The sequence below is a fragment of the Podarcis bocagei genome (assembly GCF_964188305.1).
Source record: "Podarcis bocagei genome assembly, chromosome: 1".
NCBI classification, from domain to species: Eukaryota; Metazoa; Chordata; class Lepidosauria; order Squamata; family Lacertidae; genus Podarcis; species Podarcis bocagei.
The window spans coordinates 52,701,859-52,721,274 of NC_138125.1; the positions used below are offsets into that span (position 1 = coordinate 52,701,859).

General features: G+C 47.3%; 2 protein-coding genes across 6 annotated transcripts in view; one reads left to right on the top strand and one right to left on the bottom strand.

Annotated features, from left to right (window-relative positions):
• The window catches only part of CHRM4 (cholinergic receptor muscarinic 4), a 48,468-nt gene extending 43,765 nt beyond the window's left edge, over positions 1 to 4,703 (top strand). The window contains exons 2-3 of one of the 2 annotated variants that reach the window (XR_014001161.1): positions 1,138 to 3,923; positions 3,987 to 4,703. Coding sequence is in view for 1 of the 2 variants with exons in the window: in XM_081165175.1 (XP_081021301.1) it covers positions 1,138 to 2,582 (1,445 nt within the window). In the remaining variant the exon portion in view is untranslated. Of the gene's footprint in view, positions 1 to 1,137 lie in introns of both variants that reach the window. The other variant, XM_081165175.1, reaches the window with a different exon arrangement.
• MDK (midkine) overlaps positions 1 to 19,416 on the bottom strand; it is a 38,286-nt gene that overhangs the window by 11,498 nt on the left and 7,372 nt on the right. For 3 of the 4 annotated variants that reach the window (XM_081166795.1, XM_081166797.1, XM_081166796.1), the window contains exons 2-5: positions 14,019 to 14,098; positions 13,670 to 13,831; positions 11,890 to 12,051; positions 9,907 to 11,241 (exon numbers count right to left, since the gene is read on the bottom strand). In XM_081166795.1, the coding sequence (XP_081022921.1) occupies positions 11,213 to 11,241; positions 11,890 to 12,051; positions 13,670 to 13,831; positions 14,019 to 14,097 (432 nt within the window). In that variant the 5' untranslated portion in view covers position 14,098 and the 3' untranslated portion in view covers positions 9,907 to 11,212. Of the gene's footprint in view, positions 1 to 9,906; positions 11,242 to 11,889; positions 12,052 to 13,669; positions 13,832 to 14,018; positions 14,099 to 19,416 lie in introns of those variants that run through there. The other variant, XM_081166794.1, reaches the window with a different exon arrangement.

Consider the following 19,416-nt stretch of genomic DNA (forward strand, 5'->3'; position numbering starts at 1 on the left):
GAAACTGTTCTTAACCTGAGGTACCACTTTAGCTATTGGGACCTCCCGCTGCCGCCGCACAATTTCTGTTCTCATCCTGAAGCAAAGTTCTTAACCCGAGGTACTATTTCTGGGTTAGCGGAATCTGTAACCTGAAGCGTCTGTAACTTGAAGCGTCTGTAACCCGAGGTACCACTGTATAAGGGCACACTCTGCTGGAAAAGAGGCAGACTTTGCAGAAGTCCTCGGACTGCTGACTGCAATGGTACAATACCAAGAATATCCAGCAGAGGGTGGGCTCCCCTCAGCAAAACCTTACAGAATGCAGGATCCACAGGCCTATTAGATGGTCACAACCCCCCTCCCCAATCTCACTTGTTTTCTCTGGAGCTCTGTGTATCTACATAAACTCATGAAATAATTTGAAAACGGTTGTGGGCTCCTTCTGAGGCTGCCCCACTCCACCAGGCAAGTTGCTGCCATAAATAGCTCCCTTGGAGAGGGCCGGAGAGATTTGGGGGCAGATGGAAACAGTACAGAAGGATTTTTCAGACATGGGTTAAAGATAACACAGGCCTGGGAAAATGCTGGGCTTTGAAGAGACACTGCTGTTCTGACTGAGCTGACAATCTGTCCAGGGGTGGAACAGGACACTGGCTTCTTTCCCAGGTTGCTTAGTGCCCTCCTGCAACTTCCTGGTAGTAACGTTCAGGTTTGCTTTATCTATTGCTCTGTAGGCTGGCCAGGTTGAAATGTTTTCTGAGGCTGCATACACACTAGACCTTTAAAGCCCATGGCATCACCCAAAAAATCCCAGGAACTAGCCCCCACAGTGCTACAGTTCCCAGCAGCCTTAACAAACTACAGTTCCCAGGATTTGGGAAGGGGGAAGTCATGTGCTTCAAACACAGACAAAGTCTAGGAGATGGAAGTGCACAGATACCTTTCAACAATCTTAATGCCTTTCCACATCTTAATGCCTGGACTAGTCAACAGGGCCAAGGTATGAGCTTCATTACTGAGTGGGGATCCAAACCTGGGTCTCCCCAGTTCTCATCTGACCCTTTAAGGCTTGCACCACACTGACGTTCCTGATCAAGTGTTGCAGATGCATAATATTTCTTCAATGTCTTTCTCTCCCTGCCTCTCTTTCTGCAGATTCTGCATACAACTTGTCTTCTCAGCTGATAAAGATGCCCAACTTCACCAACGACAACTTCACCAAGGAGGACACCCCCAAGTATAAGACGGTGGAGATGGTCTTCATAGCCACCGTCACAGGGTCGCTTAGCCTCGTCACCGTGGTAGGGAATATCTTGGTCATGCTGTCTATCAAAGTGAACCGCCAGCTTCAGACTGTAAACAACTACTTCCTCTTCAGCCTGGCCTGTGCTGACCTGATAATTGGAGTCTTTTCCATGAACCTCTACACAGTCTACATCATCAAGGGCTATTGGCCACTAGGGGCTGTGGTCTGTGACCTCTGGCTGGCTCTGGACTACGTGGTGAGCAACGCCTCTGTCATGAACTTGCTCATCATCAGTTTTGACCGCTACTTCTGTGTCACCAAGCCACTGACCTACCCAGCTAGGCGGACAACCAAAATGGCCGGGCTGATGATTGCAGTCGCTTGGATATTGTCCTTTATCCTCTGGGCACCCGCCATCTTGTTTTGGCAGTTCATTGTTGGGGAGAGGACAGTTGAGAAAGAGCAGTGTTACATCCAGTTCCTCTCCAACCCGGCGGTGACCTTTGGCACAGCCATCGCGGCTTTCTACCTCCCCGTGGTCATCATGACTGTGCTCTACATCCACATTTCGCTGGCCAGCCGGAGCCGCATCAGAAGACACAAGCCTGAGAGCAAGGAGAAGAAGTCCAAGACACTCGGCTTCCTGAAGAGCCCTTTGGTCAAGCAGAATAACAACAACTCTCCGAAGAAAGCGGCGGAGGTGAAGGAGGAGGCAAAAAATGGGAAAGTAGAAGAGCAGCCCTTACAGCAGTCAGAGACCACTGGCCACCAAGAGGAGAAGGAGACGTCCAATGAATCCAGCACGGTGAGCATCACCCAGACCAACAAAGAGAAGCCAGTGCTGGAAATTGCACCGTCTGATCAAGGGCAGAGCCCAGCCCCGACACGGCTTAACCCTGCCTCCAAGTGGTCCAAAATTAAGATTGTCACAAAGCAAACCGGAACTGAATGTGTCACCGCCATTGAGATTGTCCCAGACAAAGAAGCCAGCTCCACTCCAATCACCTTGTCCAACAGCCGCCCGGCGAACGTTGCCAGGAAATTTGCTAGCATTGCCAGGAGTCAGGTCAGGAAGAAGCGTCAAATGGCAGCCCGGGAGAAGAAAGTCACCAGAACCATCTTTGCCATCTTACTGGCCTTCATCCTGACATGGACGCCTTACAATGTGATGGTCCTCATTAATACCTTCTGCGATTATTGTGTCCCTGACACAGTCTGGTACATCGGGTACTGGCTGTGCTATGTCAACAGTACCATCAACCCAGCTTGTTACGCTCTTTGCAACGCCACCTTCAAGAAAACCTTTAAGCACCTTCTCATGTGTCAGTACAGGAACATCGGCACAGCAAGATAATCTGGAAGCGAGGTGTTGTGGAGACTTGTTCTTTTCTTCTCCAACCAGACAGATGTACTGCTGCAACTGTGTCACTAGATTCCAGAGGGAGCCTTTCACCAAATGCAAAATTAAAACCAGAGATAACACACAACCCTTTTAATCCTGATCGGCCTTCAAGTCACAAAGCAGTCCTTGCGCCTCTACGACCCCTGACTGAGCTTCTCCAGAAAACGAAGGAGAAATAAGTCAGGGACTGGATGCTGCAATAAGGCGTCATGGACAGACTTCGTGGATACCACTCCCTGCCTTGTTGCTCCTGAAATGCTGGCTGGACTTCCATTAACCTTTGATATCACTAGATAAAAGCCGTGTCCCCTTCTGATGCTTATGCTGATGTGCTAAGTGGGACACACAAACATGTAAATGGAAGTTATTCCTTTCCATGGATGTCTTGTTGGTTTTGCACTTGTGGTGTGTGTGTGTGTGTGTGTGTGTGTGTGTGTGTGTGTGTGTGTGAGAGAGAGAGAGAGAGAGAGAGAGAGAGAGAGAGAGAGAGAGAGAATGGGAAGGTTCAGCAATGCTAACAAAGTCATAAACTATGAATGTGCAGACAGAAGGGGACTGTCTCATCGCCAGCCACCAAGCTGGCAGTGGATTCTGCTTGGAGCCTTAGGCTGGGCATGCTAAAACTAGATGACCAACCAAGGCACACTTAATCCCTTTCATACATCCTAGCCCTTTTCCCAGTTGAGTTTCCAGTGGGATTTGTTCCCCTCAGGGAGAGTACTCTACAGCTGGAACCAAACCTGCCTGCTTAAGAGGCTTCCTAAGGAACTTTCATCCTGTGCTGACTCCATCCTGTCTCCCCGCGGCAGGCAGCTGTGCCCGCCAGCCAGCCTGCTGAACGGAGAGACTCATGCCTACCTTGAAACGATGACACACCTGAGTTGTTTTGAACAATAAAAAATCGCAAACGGCACATGTGCGCACGCACAGAGAGACAGTCAGCACTGTGACATTTTTGACCACATGCCAAGGGAAATGCTTCTGCAAAGGTATTTGTGTCGATGTGAAGAGCGACTGTCCTTGAGGCGGCAAATGCTTGACAAGGCCCTTGGAGGATAACGTTGCACCAGGCATCTGCGATAGCGGGATATTCCTGTACTGGGGAGACTTTCAAAGGCCATGTAGCCTCTTTTAATGTAAACAGGGTTTCCCTTCATTTTGGGTTGCTTTTTTTAGATGCCAGCTGCACCACAGTGTCCTCCTGACTCCAAGCACTTGGTTAAGGGAGGCGCCCTTTACTGAAGAGATTTTGATTCCTCTATAGAAGCCTTTCTCAACCTTGGGTTCCAAGATGTTGTTGGACTACAATTCCCATCATTCCTAGCCAGCATGCCCAGTGGTCAGGGATAATGGGAGTTGTAGTCTGAGACCGTCTGGGAACCCGTGGTTGGGAAAGGCTTCTCTGTAGGGTAGGAATGGGCAACAGGTGACCCTCATCATGATGTTGGACTCCAGCTCCCATCAGCTGCAGCCAGCATGGACAATGGTCAAGGATGATGGGAGTTGTAGTGCAGCAACTGCTGGAGGGCTGCAGTTTCTTCATCCCTGCTTATAGGGGCTGGGGGAGGGAAACTAGAGACCTCCCTGCTTGCTTCTGCTCCAAGTGCCTGTGGGCATATCAAGAAGATAGCCACCGAGCTTTGTAAATGGACTTAACCTCCCTTCTAGTCGGTGTCGTCATGGAGTCCTCAGCATGTGGGCTCCAGTGTAAAGTGTACAGCCTAAATCCCAGGATATTCATGATGTCCAGCACAGAACAACCCATTCCAGCTGTTGCTCAGTTTCTCCAGAGCCCAGAGGGTATCTGCACCCTCAGGCACGTCAGCGAGAAATGCAGATCAAGGACCTGGCATAGACTGGGCCAGTGTACACAGGCACGGAAGTCTCTGTCTCATGGTGAAGGACTCTCAGCCTGTGAGACGCCGTTGTAGTTGGCCAAAGGCTGCTGCTTCATTCTGCTGGGGAGGCAGCCATACTGCCACTGCCTTTAGAATAATTTGCATCATGTTGCCCCAAATGCCTTGCAGGTTTTTTTAATTGTTACAACTAACAGCGGGCCCCACTTAAACCAATAAAGTAATTGAAGTAAATATATTAGCTCTTTGGGTCATTTTTTGGGGTCCTCTTTCAATACTCACACGCAAGCAGTTTAGGCATAAGGTGGATTAAATTTGAAATTATGAAACAAGGATAGGGCTCTGTAGCTCTCTCAGTGTCATGGGCTCCATCTTCCATCAGCCCCATCCCAAAAGGCCAATGGTTTATGAGAAGTTCCTGGTTGAGTGCAAGAATCATTGCCGATTGACAAGGACACCAGACTTTTCCTCTCCAGCATGGAATGTGCTGAGTAAACTTTGCAAGCTTCTTCTGCTGGGTCGAGGCAGGAAACCTGCCCCCACAGGAGCCCACAAATGATCCTTTCCTGTGATTAGAGGGTTCCCTGGGCAAAAGGAAATGGACGCCTCACTCGGCCAAAGTAATGGGATGGATCTGAAGAGGGTGACTCTCTGTCATGTTTTCATGGCTTTGGGACCGATCCTGAATGAGCTCCTCTGGGACCCCTGGAGACTCAACCCGCACTTTGACCCAGGTTAGCTGGGCACTGCCCTGCACGCTGTCTGCCCAAGGGAGCTTCCCTGCCCCAGAGTCTGGTTCCAATCTTCCTGCAGCATTTCCAGCCCTGTGCAGGTCTGGTAGCAATTATGCCGCATTAACTGAGGAATTCTAGGGAGCTCAAGCGCCTGGGGCAGGGATTTTGTTCTGATCAGCGAAGGGGTGCACTGGGGGGAGAGCGAGGAGGGATGGGCAGGCATTCAGGCAGCTGTCCCTGCAGGAACACAAAGACCCTCAGAGGCCCCTTTGTCAATAGGTACTGACTGGGCAGCATGCCTGCACTCCCGACCATGTGGAGGCTCTTTTGCTGGCCTCAGCAGAATAGCCGCCTAAACCTACAACAGCTGCCTCCACCAAGAGGTTGAGAGGTTAGGGCAGCTTCAGTGCCAAGAGTTTCCCAATCTAGGTCACTTGACCCACGTGGGAGAGGAGTTGCAGGGAGGCAGAAGGGCAAGCTGGGTCATCATGGAAGTAAGAGGCCACTGGGATACAATGGTGAGCGGAGAGAAAGATAAGGTGCGGTGTGAACAGATCCTAGAAGGGAAGACAAATATATTTTGCACCAATCCAGTTGTAATAAATGGGATTTGGTGTCTGCAGCTTTTCAGTTTAAGGAAAATGTAAGAGAGAATATGGTAGAGGTACATAAAATTATGCAGGCATAGAGAAAGTGGGAAAGGTTTGGAGGGCCTGTATAATAATAATAATAATAATAATAATAATAATAATAATAATAATAATAATAATATATTATTTATACCCCGCCCATCTGGCTGGGCTTCCCCAGCCACTTTGGGCAGCTTCAAAAAAATATTAAAATACCGTAATACATCAAACATTAAAAGCTTCCCTCAGTTGGTTAGAGTGTGGTGCTGATAACGCCAAGGTTGCAGGTTCAGTCCCCATATTTGACAACTGCATATTCCTGCATTGTAGAGGATTGGACTAGATGATCCTCAGGGTCTCTTTCAACTCTATGGTTCCCCCACATCTCATAATATTAGAACTCAGCGCTAACCAATGAAGCTGAACGTTGGACAGGCAAAAGAAACTAACAGCGCAGTTAAACTGTGAAAATCGCTCCCGTAAGAGGCAGCAACGGCCACCAACACGGATGGTTTTGAAAGAGAATTAGGCGAATTTGTGGACATTAACAGTGCCTGCTAGCCCTATTGGCTAGACTCCCACTGCCAGAGTCCATAAGGCTCTGAATAGGAGTTGCTTGGAATCACAAGTGGAGAGAGGGCTGTTGTGCTCAGGTCCTGCTCGCAGGCTTCCCATAGGCACCTGGCTAGCTGCTGGGAGAGCTGAATGATGGATTAGATGGGCCATTGGCCTGACTTGGCAGACTCTTGTTATTAATTTCAATGGAAAGTGCACAGGGATGCCCAATAGCTCCAAGCTGAGCAATATTTGAAGCGCTAGAGCAGAATGAGCCTGGGCTAGGAGCATAAGAAACGAATGGATATCAAGTCAAGACTATTGATCCACCTGGCTCAGAACTGTCAATATTGTGGGCAACTAGCAGGCTACTCTCCAGATGTTGCTGTTGTTTAGTCATGTCCTACTCTTCGTGACCCCATGGAGCAGGGCACTCCAGGCACTTCTGTCTTCCACTGCCTCCCGCAGTTTGGTCAAACTCATATTATACCACGATAGCCATCATCCCTGATCATTGGTCATGCAAGTCCAGGTTGACCGTTCACCAAATGGAGGGTTAATCCTGGTTTACACTGATTGGCAGTGGCTCTCCTTGATTTAAGACAAGTGTCGTTTCAGACCCAACCTGGATATGGAATCTGCAAGGGGCCTTTTGCAGGTGCAACAGGCACTTCACCAGTAAGCTAGAACTCTTTCCCATTGGGAAACTGGCCTAAAGCTGTTTCTGCAAAAGAGGTTGGAGCATGCCAATTCTGAATGTAGAAAGAAATCATATATGTAGCACTTCTATGTTGCAAATTGCAGAGTCCTGATGCATTTCAGATTCTACAGATTTCCAGAAGCATGGCCACGTTTCTTCCAGCGAAAAGAAGTGTCCCACAGCACGCTAAGCCTGATACACTTATTATGGCAAAAGGTGCCACCAAAGCTCTTCAACAGTGTTTGATACTGAGGCTGCATTCATAAAGCCCAGAGAGAAACCCCTATTTAACACAGTACAACCGATTTCTGATTTCCAGCTATTCCCCTGAACTCACCTTTGCCCATCTGGTACCCTGCAGATGTTCTCGACTACAATTTCCATCAGCCCCAGCCACCGCTGGGAGTTGTAGTGCAAAATCTCTGTAAGGCAACAGATTGGCAGAGGCTACTGTAAGTTTCTAGAGCTCTGAATGCAGCCAAGCATGGCCAATGTATCAACTTCTTCTTTCTGGCACTTGTAAAGAGCTGCAGAAAGCAATGCCAGGAGATACACTTACCCAAATCCACCCATTCAGTTCATGCAGCATAAAATATGGCATTTTATTGAATTGCTTCTAAGGTAATTTTATTTAATTGACTTTATGCACTTATATATTTTACCTTCTGTAGAAAAAGAAATACAACACTATGCAGTTTAGAAACTTTATATTTTTTTTTAAAAGAAGATCCTGTTGCGAGAGAAAGCAGCAAATGACTTAATAAGCTTTTGACAACTCACCCATCTCTCTCTGACGGTAATATGAAAACAACTCAGGATAGAAATGAGTTGAAGGAATCCAGGGAGCAGCTGGTAAAATATTCATGGCATTTGCACTCCTGCTTTCTTAAATGTTTGTGGGGCGGGGAAAGAGGAATGCCATGACACCTGCCTGTCTAGTTAATTAGAAGCCCAGGACCTTGACCCACTAGTAATCTCTGGTTCCTGCCATAATGAAAGTAGCAGCTTTGTGGCATGGAGAGCATGAGGAATAGGTGTGACTACTTTAAACAAAGCAAAAACAAGGAAGTTGTCCTGGAGAGGGGAAGAAAGCAGCCTTCCAATAATTAAACAGGCCCACAAAATGGAGGGCCGCTGCCAGACAACACGACCACAAGCCAGTGAAAGTTCCAATGATTTTCATACAAGAATTCTATATGAAAGGGAAATCTTGCTCTTGTTTGCTGCTTGTTAAAAATAAAATATATATGTTAAGTGCTTCTGCACATGAATCATTTCATAATGAATCACCAGCTCTCTGAAATAAAATGTAAACTGTTATTTCTTAAAATGAACTTTGGGACTAGTGATCATCCATGAAAGACACTGAAGACATTTCTCCACACTGGTAAAATATTGGGTTGATGACTTGTTTGGTGCCCATTTACTCAACACCAAATTGAGGTTCTTTGCTTTCATCGTCCAGGACAGATGGGATGAGAAATCACCCAGTAACACTTGACTTGGTTTAAGATGCAAGGTTAGTTTCTGCTGTGGGATTTAGGGCCCATTGTGACAGCCATGCAAATATGTGCACAAGTTACTTACTAGCTGACAAATAAAATACCATTAGTCTGCTTGCTCACACATTCCCTCTCAGATATTTGAGGTACAATCAAAGCCTGAAGGAATCCACTCTCCTCCAGTTTAGGAATGCTGCCTTCCCTTGTTACCTACAAGGTATTCTTAAGTTGGTGCAGGCAAGACTGCTTTGTCTTCTATAAGAAGCCCAGTTAAGAATAAACACTGAGGGATGGAACGAATGAGTCCTGTCAGTGGAAGCCCTGTCTAAGGGCTATGGTTTGCACACAACAAGGCTCCCCCCCCCCCCAAATCTCCTAGCTGCCCCATACCCTGAAATTGGCTTGGGGGAGGATGGGAACAGCATGCAGCAGGAGGAAAGGAGGGACTGTTTCATTTAGCAAGCCAAAATGCTTGCGCTGACAGAACAATCCGATAAGCGCAGCGTGGAATTCACCCCCTTCTTAATTGCTGGACTAGATAAAAATCATGTAAGAGTTTGGGCAACTAAGGAACAAAGTTCTGCCAGCAGTGGACAGGGTTAAAGCCATTTCCACACCGTATTCACACAAATCTCTCATGGGCAGTTTGACGGCAAGATGCTCTGAAGCTCCACCCCACTGCTCGGACGGTTTCTCACCAGTCAGCCAAATGTGAAGGTGGGTGGGGAGAAGGTTGCCCTGATTGAAACTTTGCTTTGTGTGAGATCCCCCATCCTCAGCCCAGTGCTGCTCAGCCCATTGGCAAAAAAAAAAAAAAAAAAAAGCCAAGCAGTGAAGAAAATGGGGATGCAATAGGGCAGAAGGGCGAAGGAGGGTGTAGGCCCTTGGAGGAAATGACAGCAGGGGATCCAGTGGACCAGAGGTTCCCCCCTCCTACTGCAGGGGAAATTCACTCTCCAGAACACCTACAATCCAGTCTAAGAGGAAAGGCCCTGTTGCCTCATCCTGCTTTGTTTAACTGTCCTCGGTCTTACAGCAAGCCCTTCTTTACCAGCCGAGAGGCAGGAAACTCAACAGAGACTTTTCCTGTGACAGACCATTTGGCTCTGCAAAGCTGACAGGTATCCGGAGCTCAACGCCGTATCACTCGAGCTCTCCTTGGCAGAGAAACCCTGTATTTATTCTCACCTTGCCCAAAGCGGTTGTTTTAAATATCCCCGACGTCAAGTTTGTTTCACTCCATCGGCCTAAAAAAAACACACAACAGCAGGGAAATCTGAATGGACAGCAAGCTCCTTACCCCAGCCCTGCAGTCAATGTCTGTCAGATTTTTCCTGGCCTACTGAGCGTTGTCAAGCTCAAAGTGGCGGCCTTCCTCCAGTGACAGCTCACAGTGTTGTTGTGCGCCTTCCCACGGTGGCACTAGGCCCAGCGCGGCCTAGCTAGCTGCGATCCTCCTACACAGCCAGCACTTCTCTACCACATGGGCTTGCAGCTCTTTGACACAGAAATACGGTATTAACCTACCCCACCGCCCGCAAAAAAGAGGACTTTCCTTTTTTTTTTTTTGTAAAAAGACTTTTATTGGAAAAGAGGGGGCATTGTAAAAAGCAAAGGGGGCTTACCCAGCACCAGTAAAAGGAGGACAAGGCCACAGTGTCCCAGCAAATATAGAGACAAGAAGGGACAGAAGGAATGAGGACATTGTGGCTGAAAAAGATAAGACAATGCTCATAACTCTAGGGAGATTCTTGGGTGGCGAAGGAAAGGCAAAAGGTGGTTTGTTGACAAAAGGTCAAACACAGCTCATGGAAAACACACACCTTCCAGATGGTCTGCTTATGAACAAGCCTGTACTGGATATATATATTTATATATACTGGAGGGGGGAGGCAGGAACAGATATTCACACACAGCACCCTGGGCAGCAGGCACTGATTTAGCCCCTTGTAAGTCTGAGGGGCTCAAAGCGACACCAAAGTAAGTCCTACTGCACACAGTCACCTTATGAGGAATGTAAGGCAGGCATGGGGCTCCCCCCTTCTCATTAACTCCCCCCTTTCCCCTCCATTACACACTCCAAATCAGTTTCCTTGGCTAGCTTAATTTGGAGTTTTGCCTATGGGAAGTTGCATGGGGGACGAGGAAACCACAGGCCTCGCTGCCAAGCTTGCAAGAGAGAGAGAGAGAGATGCGCCAAAGGGCCATATGGCTTCAGCCAAGGAGCCCAAAGGTGAAGAACTCTATCCACAACTTATCAGAGCCCAGCCCCATCTCAAAACGCATCATGCGGAATTCCAGGGAAACAAACCAGAGCAAAGAGCACCGAGATGCACAGATCGGGAGGAGGGGAAGCATGGTAGAAAGGAGATGTTACAGGGAAGGCAAAAGGGCGCTTTCTTCACGACAGCGTGGGCTTGCTCCCTAGGAAACTAGTGATTAGAAAGGGTGTGTCAGTGAAGGGCAAGGTTGTGGAGGCAGAAGAGGGGTGGGATGTGGCAAAAGGGCTGCCAAGCTGGGAGGGACCACGCTGGAGCTCCAAGTGGTGTGTGTCCAAGAGGGTTCAGGCACCATGCCCTGAAGACAGTGGGGCTGCATCCATCGTTCTAGTCCTTCCCCTTTCCTTTTCTGGCTGCTTGAAACAAATGGAAGATCATTAGTGCAACACACCACATACAGGGGCCCCACACATTCTCATTTATTTCTGTGCTGGTCTGGCATTTACTAGCACTCTTAACATGCCAGTTGACCACTAGTCTCCTGGACTTGCATTAGCATACAGGCTGTGCATCTGGAGCACATCCAGTCTTGTCGCTTTTTGGGTTCCTCCTGTCTGGACACTTGCACTTGCCTTGCAGGTGGGAAGATTCTACCATTTATTGGCACCTCACTCCAGCCTCTAGCTTCTCCCCATTCACACAAATGCACCCCTGGGGGACAGACACTGTGGGCTTTAGATTCCTCTCAGCACCTGAAGCACCATATAATTGCAATCTTGTCATTACCTGGGTGCTTGTGAACTATCACGGGTGTTTTCTTGTAAAAGGTCAGCACGTATAAAGACACCAGTGAGACAAACACTCAGCTCATGAGTCAGCTGTAGTTCTCCAAGCAATACTGTGTTGCCAGTGTGTTTTAGAGCAATATGGCAATTGCATAGAAAACTTCATGTTTCCTAATTTGCCACCCCTAACACAGGAGTTATATCCTTCTTGGATCATCAAGAGTAATGCGTGGCAAATTATCTAAGGCAGAAAAAGGGAGCCTAAGAGCTGGGACTCACCTTTGGATTTTGACTTGGCCTTAGGAGAGCAGGGCTTGGTCACTTGTATAGTTTCCTGGCACTCGGCATTGTAGAGGGCCTTCTTCAGAGTGCCCGAACGGGACTTCAGACCTGTTGCCGAGTCACAACCACCCCAGCTCTCAAACTTATACTTGCAATCAGCTAGGAGAGAAGTTAAGAGCCATTAGATCTGTTATAGCAAACAAATAATGGTCCTGCCCGTGAGACACCTAAGATCCTAAAGAGTGTTCACCATGGCTATCTACCAAATTGCTAAGAATCATGTCCAAGTAGCAGATCTAAATGTTACTGGTACTAAATGTTAGCTGGATCAGGGTAAATGGACTGGCAGTGACTGCTGCACAACATTGTCATGGAACTAGGAACTTTGTGGTTTGTAGGCCTGACTCTTTTAAAATACAACACCAAACAAACAGGTAATTTTCAAGGGCCTGGTACGTGGATAAACACCAATGCAGCATGACCATACCTCTTGTATATTTTCCTATCTGCTGTAAATAGCAAGCAAACAAAGGGGAGGAATCCACAGTGGAGGGAAACAGGAAGCTGCAAAGCTAGCACTGACTGCCAAACCTCTCCTCCAGCCGGCCACAACCTAATTCCTCACTAACCTAAATAGAGAAGAAGCAGACACAGGAGCATGGAAGTAAAAAGGAAGTGGGAATAGCAAGACAAAGGGAATGTGTGAGGTGTGGCTTAAAAGTGTAGAAAGCTTCCACTCGGCATTCAAGCCACTTAATTCTCTGCTCAGAGAATTATTTTCTGGAATCTACTATCCTCTGTATTCCTGGATCCTCCTTGATCCCACTGCCCTGAGAGTTGTTGGAAAATGCTGGTATATCAGGAGTCGCTCAGAGTATTGGACTGAGTATGGACAGATAATCTGGTATCTCGACAGAAGGCAAGTGACATGGAAGCTGTACGTTATCTCTTGGTGATGGCAACCTTTTCAGTGAGACCCAGATAAAAGGGACTCTGCCGCATACTGCCATCACCATCTTGTTTCCCTTTGGATCCAAGACCCCCTACCAGAATCTCTCTGGCCATCATACCACCATATTCTCTCTCAGATAAGGAGTAAGGTAGAAAGGTAGAGTGTGTGCTTTGCACCCAGAAGATTCCAGGTTCAATCCCTGGCACTTGCAGGCTGGATGAGCCATCTAGGCAAAACTGAGCTTGAAGGACTGATAGTCCAGCTTGGTATAAGGCAACCACATCTATGTTCCTAAGCAGAAGGACAGTCTTCCCCAACCGTCTGCCTCCAGATGTTGTGGACTTCAACTCTCATCAGCCCTAGCCAGCACAGTCAATGGTCAGGGATGAAGGGAGTTGAAGTCTAACAACATCTGGAGCGCATCAGGTTGGGGAAGTCTGCTTCAAATGAATGACAGCTGCCAGAAACCACAGTCAAGTATCTCTGCGGAAAGCCCAGTTGCCTCCAGAAGCCACAGGATGTGCTTCTAATGCAGAAGTGCTGGATGCAGAACGAGCACATTATCAATTGCAAACTCACTGTAAACAGCAAAAACCGACACTGCATTAACGTCGGCAGTAAGCTGGCATACGGTGTGCACATGACCCCCAAGACTGCATGCACACTCCTCGGTAACTGCCTGCAATCGTTCCAGGCAAAGAACCACAATTTCTCCAGAATTTGTTAAGCCGGTGGGCTGGCTGGCTTCCCAAGGTCCCATTTAAGACTGGTGTGTCATTCCCTAAGTCTCACCCTTCTCTCTCTCAGAGCAAGACACACGCTCACCTCCAAATTCCTTCTTCCAGTTGCAGGGGATCTTGCACTTGAGTTTCTTGGTCTCTTCGTTACAAGTTCCCTCGCGGAAGCCAACACCACAGTCTTTGCTGTTGGGAACGCAGGGACCCCAGCGCCATTCCTCGCAATCCGAGCCATTTTTCTTCACCTTTTCTGCATTGGTCATAGGGGAGCCAGCAATCATTATAACACACAACAAACAGCTTCTCCTTTTCCCCCAGGCCACTGTAAGGCATTAAATGCAGCCCCTGCCCACGCCCTGCAAGCAAGCCCTCAGAACATCAAGCTGCAGACAGGGCCTCATCCCACTTGCTAGCCAGAACTCTCCTAGTCAGCTCACCTTTCTTATTCTTGCCAGCCTCAGAAGATGCAGCCAGAAGAATCAGAATCAAAAGCAAATAGAGTCCACGGACCTGCATTCTGTAGAAGGAAAGGATAAGGAGTCAACTCGTGCATCAAAGCCCTGCAGTGATGGCTGGTGCTCAATGGAACTGTTAGGGCGGAAGGCAGGGAGGCCAACAGTAGGTGGCGCCAGAGCCAATGACAGGAAGAGAAAGGCAATTCTAGTTTTATCCCCATCCACCTTCTCCCTGCTGACTTCTGCAAGAGCAACATTAAGAGTATGGAAACTGAAACCCAGAAGGTTTGGGAATTAGTTATTAGTATGATTCGCAACATATTTTGAGCAAACAGCTCTCTTTCTGAGGGCTGTTATCAATGGTACTTTCTTTAATAACTTGTGCTAATAGACTGGCAACCTCAGTGACTTCTGCAAGAGTGACTCAGTTTGGAGCAAGGAGATACAAACAGTGATCTGACAAAGAGCTATTTGCCTGAAACACACAGAGAGTAGACACACTGAAATTAATAGACCTGGTTAACTAAGAGGTCCATTAATTTCAATGGGCTACTCTGAGCAGGACTAGCACTGGAGACGACCCACTGGGATTAACACAATGCCTTTGAGAGCATTTCTTCCCTGCCATTGCTGGGATGTCTGTCTTTTCTTGCTCTGTTGTGGTTCCCTTTTTTGGTGTGTTGTGCCACTTGGCAAGCCCGCACAAGGCCTGCACTTACTGAGACACAAACACACCATTCCCACAGTGGTGCGAGTCAATGGGCACTTCCCCTCACAATGAGCCTTTGGCCCACAAGGTAAAACAAAATGATGTTATTCTCCTGTACCTATTGAATCCTGTAGGCCTATGGCAGAAACTGAACAAGACTCGGGGCCTTTCCCCCCTTTTAATAAGCAAATAAATAATCCGAGGAGCACTGCAAACTTTCTACCCCACCCTGGTCTCTGACACCCCCCTTTCCTAGACTGCAAATCTAGAGCAACGAAGTGGAAACTGGGAAAAAGCAAACCTGCCAAAGGGATTTATGCTGCTGCTGCTGCCTTTCGGAAGCCAGAAGGCTTCTGCGGGCTGGCAATAGTGAGGCCCTGCTCCCCACTCCCCTCAAATGCTCCCACATTTCCCCTCATTTCCCACTGCCTCTTTTATCTGGTGCTCAGCGGGCTACCTCGCCAATGCCAAAGCTCCCCGAGGTCGGGGGGATCTCAGCTGCCATGGAATCTTTATCCAGCTCAAAAAGAATCCAGGGTGGGAAAAGAAGCCCCCAACAGGCAAGAGTTTTTGAGAACTAAAACAGAAGATTAAAAATAAAAGCCCAACACAATTAGATCTCATGTGGAGCTTTAGAAGGCAGGCTGCTCCCCCTGCTGGCTCTCTTAATGTCAGCCTATTACCATATCCCCACAAAAGGTCTATCTATGGAAACAAGGCTCAGCGAGAGAGCACAAGCAAGAGTGTGCCCGTGTGTGTGTGTATGTGCGCACCATAAAGAAGGGGAACTGCAGGTGTAGAGAAGAAGCAGGGGAGTGTGTGCACTGTAGCATTGCAGCATGTAAGCTAGGATGTGTTTCTGCCCACAGACTCAGTGCAGTACACCAAGAGATCTGAACTGCCTCCAGGGCAGATGTTGAGAGTGGCGGAGTATTCAGCAGGCAGTTTGGTGAAGCACCATTCATCTATGGCCTAGCTAGAGTGAACTAGTGGCCAGCCTTGCGATTCTCTTCTTAAAACAACAGCAGCACTATTTTGTTTCAACAAAGAGTCTCACGAGAACACTGGAGGAAAGACATGTAACTCAGGTTGTTTTATTTTTCCAATACCTGGGAACAGGTAACAGGGCACGAATGCAAATCTTACTCACCTGGAAGAGTCCAGCAGTAATGAAATAATAAATAAAGGTAGATTCAGCATACTCATTCACCTGGTGCTCCCACACTAAGAGTGGTGATGGAGAAAAGTAGGGATGTACCAGAAAGCAAAGGGACTGCTTAGTTCTACAGAATCTGCAAGAGCATCCTTTTCTGTATGTGCAGCGCTTCTCAGTGGCACCAGGATGACAAACTGTGAGTATGTCTATACCACGGAGGGGGAGCTCTTTTGTTTGCCACTGGATTTTGGTAATTTTGGCCTTAATTTATCAAGTACTGGAATGCTGAGGTACTGCACTGCAAACAACCACAGCTGATTTCAGCTGCAGTTCTGCAGATTGAGCCACATGCAAAACACCAAAATTATCCCCCCTTACACCTCTGAATTCTGCAATTTGCATACATGATGCACATGTTTATGCTTGTTTTGCATGTTTTATTCTAATTCCCATAGGCACGAAGCAGACTACGCACGGTACCAAAGATCTATCCTTGAACCAATGAAAATCCTGATCAGCCATTTCCTGGCTTCCGAGTTGTTAACAGTCTACAGAGCCTAAAGCTTAGAGATTTTTAAAAAGATACATAAAAATAAAAGGTGATTCTCAATACCATGACTGATACATGATTTCAAAGTTGCATGGTGCTGCAGCGGAATTTACATAGTTCTATATACTAAAGGTGAGTGGTAGCACTCTAGGCTGAAGCTAAGGCCCCAGGGACCTGGGCATGAGGACTGGAAACTTAGCTTAGCTGTTTAGTTAAGGCTTCTGGCAGATGATGGAGCTGGGGCTTTTGCAGTGCGGTGGTTTTGCATTGACTTTGCAGACATGCAACAACTTCACAGTATCTTTGTTGTGCTGGGGGATCTAACTAGCACATGTCTTCCATTATCTGCACTTGTGGGATATTTAATCCTACTTCCAATATGTCCGTGAAGTGGAAAAACGTGGGGGAAGGAGAAAAACAGGTTATAAATGGTGCTTTGGACGAGGCAACTTGGAAGTGTATCAGACACAGTCCTTTGCCTCTGCCCCCACTGCCAGAGCAGTTCAGAGGAACCGATTGCATCACAGACTGGGATGAAACATGCCGTGCTCAGTGTAGGGGAAAGAAATAGCCCGGAGGACCGAGGGAAAAGAAACACTAGGTCAGCATTTTTGCCCCTTCCCCCACAGTGTCCCCCAGGCAGCCCACTGCAGAGAGCAGCTCTCTTCATTATTCAGGCTCCACTGGGCTCACCTTTTGTATGTCTGTTGCTGTGAAGCGGCCGGATTCATTCTGAATTGAACTGTCACAGAGAATTACACAGGCTGGGGAGCTGAAGGCAACGCCTAAGGGACGAAGGCCACTTCCCCTGCCCCCTTCAGCAGGGGAACTCCCCTCGGGGGAGACAAGGGCCTGTCAAGGCAGAGCCCAAGAGGGCAGGAGCTCAGCACCAAGAGTGGTCCAGATCCAAGCTCTTCCATGACTGGAATATCTGACAACAAGATTTGCCAGATGTGGGTCATGGCGGTCCAGTGGGAGTTAAGGAGGCAAAGAATGGTTTCTTCTAGGCTCAAGAACAGATACCTAGCAAGTAGAAACCTAAACAATCTCTATGACCATCTACTGTAAAGCTTAAGTCATTTAGGAAAGAGTAATAGCAAGAGTCTAACATGAATAATACCCTAGATGAATATATTGTGTTCATTTTGCGGGGAGGGGAACACTTTCTTTCTGGACCAATTCTCACATTAGGGTTTGCAATCTGGTTGCTGCTTCCACTTGGTCAAGTTATGGTAAGTTTTGAACCAAGCAGGAATTTAATTTATTTGTTACATTTATATTTTGGCTTTGGCTTTGTGGGGATCAGAGCCTGGGTTCTTCAATCCGAATTGAACACCCTTAACCGCCACACAATGTGCGCTGGGCAGATGTTGTTTAACTTTCTATGATAGCCCTGTGGCCTCCAAGAAATGCTGGCAGTGATGTCAGAAGTAACCCCATGTTCTGCCAATCCTTGATGCATCTTCCTGCTTCAGAAGCTGCTGGCATGGCATGAGACCTGGCTGCACAGAGCAGCAAACAGACCACAAAGGTAACAAATCAATCCAGGCTGAATGTCCCTCCCCACCAAACAGTGAACATGGATTATTCCCCCAGGAGATCATCTTCAACTTCTTCTTGTTATTGATATTATCTGAATAATTTCCACTGTGGGAAAGTGCTGCACAGCAACCAGGCATGGTCTGAAGGCCAACTCAGCTCACAAGATCTCTGTGGGATTCCTTGTTTCTTTCCCTACAGCTGATGATATCTGTAATGACTGAAACTAGTTGCAAGAAGGTAGGGAAACTATAGCCTAAATATGGAAGCAACGGCAATGCACATTAATGTAGGTTTACTCAGTGCACTTCTGTCTTGAGCTGGCATTTTAAATCGGATCAGATCCTGGCTTATCCTAATCTGTTTGGATGTTATGGAGAACTCTGACTTAAATGCAAGCAAGATCTCCACACTGAAATCAGAGTATAAAGGAGGGGCAAGGGAGGAGTACATGACCACAGTACTTGTTCATGGCTTCATCTTCTACTATATTTTTTGGAATGTTACTTTTTCTGTTTGCTGTGCCTTTGGACATTTCTTAACATCTCTTAACCAAATTTTATGTGATGGTTCCTGAGACTGAGGGGCAAGTATTTCTTGCATAAAACTGGATTCCATTTTGAATCAAGATGGAGAACTGAACCTTTCAAAAATGTGCATTTTTAAAATTATTCATTACAAAATTGCACTATTTTCTTCTTAGCATTCCCAATCAACATGAGGGTACAGGGCTGCTAGTAAACTATGGTATATGAACCCTGGGACAAATGTCTGAACCTGGCCTATTTGGTTAAGTGCAAAAGCATCACTACAATATCCATTTTGTTCTTCATTTTGCCTTTATTCCTCTTTCTAAGGCTGCCTGGCTCTTGTGTGCTACAAATTCCACAGTAAGAGCCTCATCTCCTCTGGACTGGCCTATTGCAGTTCTATCATCTTGGTCTCCTGGAGCTCTAATTGTCCTTTTCTTCATGCAAAAAGAAAAAAGAAACACAGATAATTATCATCCTCAGTTTCCTCCTTTGACCACTTCAAAATCCAGCAGAAAACTGTTGTTCTTGTTTAAATATGCTCCATGCACTTATTCTGTCCTGTGGCATGGATCCTCTGCCCTTCCCTTCTTGGCATCAGCCTGCAGTCTGCTGTTCTCTCCAGCTACAGCAATCTGCCTTCTCTGCAGTGACTGCTGTCAGGAACATGGCCAATCTCCCAAACATGCAGTGGGAGGATACACCTTCCTCCGTTAAAATGCAACAATTAAATTAAGAGCAAATGCAAGGAACACATTTAGCATGTATGCTAGATGGGGGAGAAATATGTGGCAAGACAAACCCACCTGAACCTGAGCACGTTTGGCTGTGGAAGTGATGTGGTCCAGTAGAACTAAGAGTAGCCATAACTAGGGCTAGAAGCATGGGAATTTGCT